At 45.8% G+C, this 8,293-nt stretch overlaps 1 protein-coding gene across 9 annotated transcripts in view; it reads right to left on the bottom strand.

The window, feature by feature from the left end:
* Positions 1-8,293, bottom strand: part of GNAL (G protein subunit alpha L) — a 143,682-nt gene that overhangs the window by 2,906 nt on the left and 132,483 nt on the right. For all 9 annotated transcript variants that reach the window (XM_038543886.1, XM_038543888.1, XM_038543887.1 and 6 more), the window contains 4 exons: positions 7,965-8,023; positions 7,514-7,634; positions 4,931-5,061; positions 2,848-2,915 (listed from right to left, as the gene is read on the bottom strand). In XM_038543886.1, coding sequence (XP_038399814.1) covers positions 2,848-2,915; positions 4,931-5,061; positions 7,514-7,634; positions 7,965-8,023 — 379 coding nt within the window. The remainder of the gene's footprint in view (positions 1-2,847; positions 2,916-4,930; positions 5,062-7,513; positions 7,635-7,964; positions 8,024-8,293) is intronic.

Below are 8,293 nucleotides of genomic sequence, written 5' to 3'. Positions count from 1 at the left end.
AGGCCTCAGGAGAAGCCAACCCTGCTGACACCTTGACCTCCCCTTCTAGCCTCCAGAACTGTCAGCCTCCACCCCAGCCTGTGGCGCTTTGTTATGGCTGCCCCCGACTGCAGATGCAGAGGTCACGTGGAGCTTTCTTCACAGATGCCCACAGGGGTCCCTGGATGTCCTCCTTGTCCCCTTCACCCAACCCCTTTTCCTGCAAAGCATCTTGGGAACCAGCTGTTGGAGAGAAACCGAGACAGACCCCTGCCTCTCTGTCTAAAGATGTTCATCAGGTTAGGAAACTCCTCCCGGCAGGACAGACTCAGTTTTGGCAATAGTTCAGCTTCTCCTGAGCAATTACAAGTTTTAAAAGACTCATGGCCACGGGAACGGGCAGGTCGGGTATCTGTAGCCCTAAGCACTGAGTGGAATAACTGGCACACAGGGAGGAAGGGCATCATGGGTAAGAATTAGGCTTTCTTCTGGAACCATCTGGCCAGTGTGTCCCTGCCTGGAGCAAAAGAACGTAAGGCAGAGTCATTACAAAGGTTGTTGCAGTTTGCTTGTCTTTAAGCACACGAGACATTTTCTACCATTTCTAAACATTTTCATTTTAAATGACAGAAATAAGCTTGTCGAGGGAAACGCCCGTTTCAGACTAGCTCGCGGGGCCGCTGCCCGTCTCTGAGGCTCTCTCTGAGATGATGTTCAAGGTAAAAGAAAATGGAGGGGGTGCTCATAAAATACCGGGATGAGAAGCCCAGTGAAAACATACAGGCTTCGGTCAGATGCCAGGGCATCAAGACACAGGCCCACCTCCTGCTCTGCTGCTTAAACCTGCTGCTGTGAAAGCTCTGGTGACGCTGCCCCGGAGGCCCCTGGCCTGCTGACGGCCTGGCCCCCTCCTGCTGGCCCCTGGCTGCCTCCATCCTGGGTTCCTCCCGCTCTGGGAATGAGCTGGGGCTCTCCGACGTGGGAGGAAGTGACCCTGACTCGGCGGGCCTGGTGCTCAGCGTCCTCCTCGTGTGAGGACAGTCAAGGAGACAGCTCACAGTATGTGGCCCTTCCTTACTCGACGGCTCTTCCCATTACCCCTACCCCTCTCGGCCCAAGCCCCCCTCCACTTCCGGCCAGGCGCCCCCACATCCCCCCCTCTCCATTTACAGCCTTTAATCCCCACCCCATCTCGGGGCCCTCTGTCAGTAAAGATATTGTGCTGCCCAAATCTGCTCCTGTCCAGATTCAATACTGATCAATAACCATTGACCAATATCAGTTACTGATCAAGAACCCACCCTGCTGCCTTCTAAGTCTGGGGTGTGAGGTTCCAGCTCAGAACTCCTCAGACGACACACTGACCCGGGCAAATTCCACCATGAAGAATGTAAGGCAGTAACCCCTGACTTGCAAACTGAATATAAACCAGATTTCGTCCACTGTCAGAGTGTAAAAGGTCTCTCCCAGCACCCAAATGGTGGTGGCAGGGCCACTCATTTTGGGAGGGGCGACTCCATTTCTGATCTTTATTTTTTTTAATTTTTATTTATTTATGATAGTCACAGAGAGAGAGAGAGAGGCGCAGAGACACAGGCAGAGGGAGAAGCAGGCTCCATGCACCGGGAGCCCGATGTGGGATTCGATCCCGGGTCTCCAGGATCGTGCCCTGGGGCAAAGGCAGGCGCCAAACCGCTGCGCCACCCAGGGATCCCCGTTTCTGATCTTTAAATACCTAATGTGCACACTTAATTAACTTTCAGTTGTCATTAGAACAGCATTTTTCTGGAACACTTTTTATGTGTTTTTCTATTTTTATGGTTTTGCAAGATGCTCCTCAAAAAAGGAGCCCGTTATCACAGGCTAATCTAGACAGGTTCTAGACAGTCGGACAACAGAGAAACCTGCCTCAGTTTCACAGCATTTCCCGGACTTCCTCACTGCAGAGCCCTTCCCCCTGCTACTGGGTAAACTCCGGGGAAGCACTGCTCCTCAGAACTCACTCGGGCACTTGATTTTCGTCCCACTTTAACTTCCTCACTCAGTATAGGATTCAGGCGGCAACCAACAGGGGCCGTGGTAGGAAGAAGGTAGAGAAAGAGATTCCCCAGCGGAGTCAGGCTGGCACCTGATCCCCATGGAAATGCCTGGCACACTGTGGACCATCCCCACTGCGATGGGGCTGACTGTCACCTCTCCAGAAGCCCGCAGTCCACGGGTCCCGTGCTGTTTGGGCATTCCTGGGAAAATGCCCTTGGGTGTTGTGGTGTTGTGTCATCTACTAGTTTCAAGCTAGTAAAAACTCACAGTTTTTAAGAGAATATTCTCTTAAAAGGATGGTTATTCAAGAGAAAATGGACGGATGGATGGATGGATAGATAAAGAAAATTTGGCAAAATTTTACCAACTGGCCAATTTGGGTGAAGAGTATCTGGGAGTTAATTGTATAGGTCTTTCACTCTATGTAAGTTTGAAATCATCTCGAAATAAAAAGTAAAGAGAGATCTGAATTTGTCTAAAGTCTGAATTAGCCTCCTAGTGGTGAATAAAGGGAGAGTCTGTTCAAAGTCTCTTGGAAAATGCAACAAGTGAATACAGTCTGGCTCATCTCAGTGCCATTCCCAGGGGCCCTGTGCCCAGTGGGAAGAGTGTTGTGCTCCCAGCTTGGAAGCTGTGTGACCTGAGGCGAGAAGCCTAAACTCTCTGAACCTCAGCATGCTCAGCGGTGAGAGGAAGCAACAACACCTTCCCTCATCTCTCATAATTTGGGGGAGATTAAATGAGATCTCGAAAAGTTAAGTAATATGTAAATTGCAAAGAACACTATAACTCTAAGGTGGTAGAGAAACAAAGAATGAAATTGCTTACCAAAAATAGGTCTCGGATAAAGAATTTAGCTCGGGTAACTTTGGGATCTTCTCCTGCATCTGGTGTTGCTATAAAAAGTCCAAGTGGAATTTAGTTTAAATAATGTGCAACAAACATACAACTCTATGGAAAATATAAGAGGAATGACAAAGTTGGGATGCCGTACACCCACAGCACTTTATTTCTCTCATTTAGCTCTAATAAAAGTTTTGCTTTTGTTTCTGGTGGTGGAGGATGACTCCCACTCAAATAAAATGAAAGCATGCCCCGGAACTGACCAAGCTCACAGCTGCCATCCCCTTCAGAGCTCTGGTGAGGGAGAAGTTCCAAGAGGCTGTTTTGACACTGGTTGTGCTCATCTGGTCTGCCTTCTCTCTACTTAGCCTTGTTCTAGGAGGACCTCCCCTTCATGTTCCTACCACTGACTTGGACATTTGGAGTCCTTACATGAAATCAACTGCAGTGACCTGATTGTCCCATGCAGATTCTAAGTTCATGAGGTCCTTCAATATTTTCTGTGATCCCTGAAATCTACTTTCTTAAAATCTAGGCTTCACTGCATGCTCTTATTACTCTCTTCCTCCTCTGTTGCAACTACTCTGATTATATCATTACTCATGGCTTAGCAGGTGATGGGGATTGCTACAGGTGATGAATGAGGCTTGACCTGGAGACCTGCCATGCTTGGCCCAGGCAGGTGCCTGGGTGGGCTCAGTGCATGGGGAAGGAGGAGCCATGGGGGAGAGAAGCACAGGATCCACAGAGGGTGTGTGTGGGAAGAGCACAGGATCGATGGAGGGTTATGGTGGGGGAACCTAACTTGTAGTATTTCCTGGTCAGGCAGGTATGGACTCAGCTTTTGGTGGGATTAAGTCCCTGTTGGTAGGAATCATACCTAGGGTTGTGGTTGTATTTCAGAAAGATTTTGGCAGAAATTCAGAGAATGTTTTGGAACATTGAGGGAGGAGAGTAAGGGAGTCCAGGCAGGGCGCTATCTTGGCCAGATCCAGAGCTGAGAAGAGGGGAACAAGTGCCAGGATCCAGATGGAGAAAGAAAGAAGGACGAACATGTCACAGTGGACACTTGAGTGTTGACTGTCCAGGGTATGGGGCACGGGGGCCTAGCTGGCAGGAAAACAAAGAAGGTCCAGCTCGCTGGAGGCCACAGTCCAGGGAAGAGAGGGCAAGGCAAGTTGAGCATTGCTGACTCCTCTTAGGCTGGGGGCAGGCCACCAGGCTGGCTGAGGTTAGCACGAGGATCACTATGAATTTTCTTCACTTCTTATCTGAGTTTTCCTGAGTTTCTAAGGAAATTCCCTTTCTTTCTACTTTATCTAATTGGAGGTTCAAAATTTAAGAAGTAGTATCATTTTGTTACAAATAAATCCCTCCTATAAGGTGGCCCAGCATGTGCTGAGAACTGAAGAGCAACAGTTGGAAATGAGGTCTGCCTGGGGCGGGGCCTTCCAGGATTTAGCACAGAGAGCACCCCTCCTCCATGCTCCCTGAACCTTGGAGATGCTTGGCCACCCTGATGGTAGCCCAAGTCATCGCTAGGGACAAGAGGTAGGCATGGTGGCTGAAAGTGTGGGCCCAAGGGGTTCAGAGGCTGCCTTGTCCTGGCAAGCACTACCTGAGTGATCTCAAACAAGTGACTACCTCTCTCGGCTCACTTTCCACAGGAAAACACGCAAATAACAGAAAGGTAGTTATTGTTAGGGTTATGGTGAGGTTCAAGGTCGATGTAAAGGGCTGACACAGTGCCCAGTTCACAATAGACCCAACCAAAGCACCAAGAGACACAACTTAATTCAGCAAGTGACCTACTCACACCCAAAAGTGCCCTGTCACCTACAGCACAGTTTGAATGGAAAGTCAAACCTTGGCATTTCTACAAATGGAATCCTAAGTAGGACATTTTAATACTCCCATATTCTAAGGTGGGGCAGTAGACCAGAGGGTTGATTCAAATTAATTGAATTCCCTAAAATCATCAGAACTGTTTGAACTACAGTAACAGGCCTATTATAATACAAAATCAATTCTTTTCCTTTATCAGGAAAAACTAGTTCTGAAATCTTACCATCTTCAGGAACAGTATAATTTGCATACTCTGGGAAATAATCTTCAATTTTTGATTTCCCTGCCAAGACTTTTTCTGCCAGCATATCCTGTTTGTTCAAGAACAAGATGATAGAAATGGTCCGTAACCACCTGAAAGGAGAAATAAACATACAATCTTCACATTTGCCGCTACGTGAAAGTACCTGTAACATAGGAGTTACCTGGTGAAAACCACAACATTGACATCTTCCTAAAGTGCATAAGATTTAGAATTATTTGATATACCAATCTCCTGGATACCCACTCCAGTTGCAAGCAAGACATAAGTAAACTTTTTTTAATTTTAATTTTTTAATTTTTAAAAAGATTTTTCTGTTTATTTATTCATGAGAGACACAGAGAGGGGGAGAGAGAGAGAGAGAGAGGGAGAGAGAGAGAGGCAGAGGCACAGGCAGAGGAAGAAGCAGGCTCCACGCAGGGAACCCGATGTGGTACTCAATCCCGGGTTTCCAGGACCACAACCTGGGCCGAAGGCGGTGCTAAACTGCTGAGCCACCCAGGTGTCCCTATTGTTCAGTATTTTCTAATTTATCTTTGCTGGGAATGCAATTTTACTGGTACCAAAACTAAGATTTATTTATGTAATAAATCACCTGGATTTTTGCAGTGCAGTTTAATAACGAAGGCTGGGAAATCTAGAAGTTAGAGTGCTAATAATAACAACAACAAAACACATGAGTCATCAGCTAATCATACAGAATGTCATCTGTAGCTGGTTTGGTTTTTCCTGTGCTGAATCTGAACAGGGTGAGGTTCTCTGGAGTTGGAGCGGGATGTAAATGAGACATGGATCAAGACCACTGCATTGGACACTAAGGTGCTCAAGTACAGGGAAAGTGAAGGATAGGAAGCTTCTCTCTCCGTTTTACTAAACAGACACTAAGAATTGGCTTAAGATGAACTCAGGAGGTTGGGATCCCTGCGTGGCTCAGCGGTTTGGCGCCTGCCTTTGGCCCAGGGCATGATCCTGGAGTCCCGGGATCAAGTCCCGTGACGGGCTCCCGGCATGGAGCCTGCTTCTCCCTCTGCCTGTCTCTGCCTCTCTCTCTCTCATAAATTAAAAAAAAAAAAAAAAAAAAGATGAACTCAGGAGGTACATTGGCAAAGCCTTTGTAAATTCTACTATTTCAAATGAATCAAGCTGATGATTAGTGCACAGGAATCTTATTATCAAGTAGAAATATAATCCATTCTTCCTTCAAATGGACATAGCTTTAAAAAATATAGAATCTAGGATGCCTGGGTGGCTCAGTGGTTGAGTGTCTGCCTTCGGCTCAGGGCGTGATCCTGGGGTCCTGAGATTGAGTCTCACATTGAGCTCCCTACAGGGAGCCTGCTTCTCTCTCTGCCTCCCTCTCTGTGTTGTGCTCGAATAAATAAATAAAATATTTAAAAATATATAGAATCCTGGTAAAAATGAATTTTTAATCATAGAAAATTTAAATGTAGGAAAAAATCAAATGTAATCACACCCAGAGGCAACTATTAGAACTGTTATGTTTTTACATCCAGGTTTTTTCCTATCCTCAGACATATTTATAAAACCAGGTCATGGTGTTTTTAAATCTGCTTTTTCATTTAACAATATTGTGGTCATTTTCTCATGTAACTGTGCTTGTGTTTACATACATATATAAATTTATATATATAGATTTATGTGTATATTTAAATATATAAAAAATTTTAATGACTCTAAAGTATTCCTCCTATAACCAATATTTTCTCTTTCTTTCTCATTAATTGTCTTAGTACTATGTGCCACTGAGAACAGTTGTTACTTACTCGATAGCGAAATACTTTTCTGATAATCCAAATGTTTTGCAAGGTCAGCTTATGTTTCCTGTCCTCCTTGGTGATATTTCTTATTAAACAGTTCAGAAAACACTTTGATTTTTAACTACATATGTGTGTACTGTATGTGTGCTTCTCCTGGATCTTTCTTTCTAAAATAATCACCCCTTTTGCAATAGTAGCTATTTCAAACATGATTATGCTGTGTTTTCTGACCTGTAAGGGATCTTCTAGAGATCTTCTAGTTATTTGTGGATGGTACTTTGTAAATTTTAAAAACCAAACAAGGGGCACTTGGGTGGCTCAGTCAGTTAAGCATCTGCCTTCGGCTCAGGTCATGATCCTGGGGTCCTGGGATCAAGTCATGTGTTGGGCTCCCTGCTCAGTGAGGGGGTCTCCCTCTCTCTCTGCCCCCTCCCCCCCTGCTCATTCTCTCTCTCAAATAAAGAAAAAAAATCCTAAAAAAGATAAAAGTAAAAAATAAAATTGAATCCTAGATATAATCTTGAGCTCTTAAAACAGATATTTAAATTTTCTTGACAAAGCACTATCAAAGCTTCATCAAAGAATACTCCCCATATTAAGTGTGTCTATACAGGAGATGACCAAAAGAGATCCTGCTAATGGTTCTGGATTTATCAGTACAGAAAGAATGAATTTATCTGGAGAATAAAAATGAAAGTGAGTTGAGTGGTATTTTTAATGAAAAAAAATTTGCAATCCAGAGGTGCAAGTGAATTAGTTTTGTAACCTGTTGTTCCAGATGCTTTCGAAAAGGTCCAGGGACTCTCTGAGCCTGTTGGTGTTGTTATCTTCCCGAATCACCATGTTGTAGCTGCTGCAGGCTGCGACATAAATGATAGCTGTGACGTCTGTGTGGGAGAAGAGAGACAAAGGGAAGCGCCTCCGTTAGACAGGCAGCCACTGTGCGGGTATGATAACGTCCACACGCAACTGCTACTCATTTTCCTCCCGTGATTATGAGAATGACTGAAGGAAGCACTGTGCGTATAACTGGTCCTTTCACTCATGTACCCATACAAGCCAATGATAAATGTAAATTTGGGATGGTTCAGTCCATGATGAGATTCAGATTCACATTTAAGGCATAGAATAGACGATCTCATCTAAAGCTACTTCAGCACAGTAGCGGGAATGAGCGTGAGAATTCATCTCTGTTCTCGAGAAAGCATAGGAATCACCGTTAAAGCACTGGATCCATTTTCTTCTTTCATCCCTCTGGCCTCCGACATCAAACATGCTGTGGAGGAGCAAGAGGACACAGTCATTTGAGGCGAGACCCCCTGTGCTTCCCTCCTCTGCTCTGGCTCCCGGCCTGCAGCACTGCTCCCTGCACAGCCTGGGCAGACAGCTCCACCCGCTCTGAGGTTCTGCACCACTGCCTGGCCCAGGAATCCACACCCAGTTGTTCCTTGGGGTCACAGTCCTCACCCTGCAGTCACCAGGTTGGCCTGGGGCCCACATCTTGGGCAGCCTGCGTGGACCATGCACCTGCTTGAGCGGCTGCTCT

This window comes from Canis lupus, chromosome 7, assembly GCF_011100685.1.
Source record: "Canis lupus familiaris isolate Mischka breed German Shepherd chromosome 7, alternate assembly UU_Cfam_GSD_1.0, whole genome shotgun sequence".
In the NCBI taxonomy this organism is placed as follows: domain Eukaryota; kingdom Metazoa; phylum Chordata; class Mammalia; order Carnivora; family Canidae; genus Canis; species Canis lupus.
This window is presented reverse-complemented; position numbering and strand designations above follow the sequence as displayed.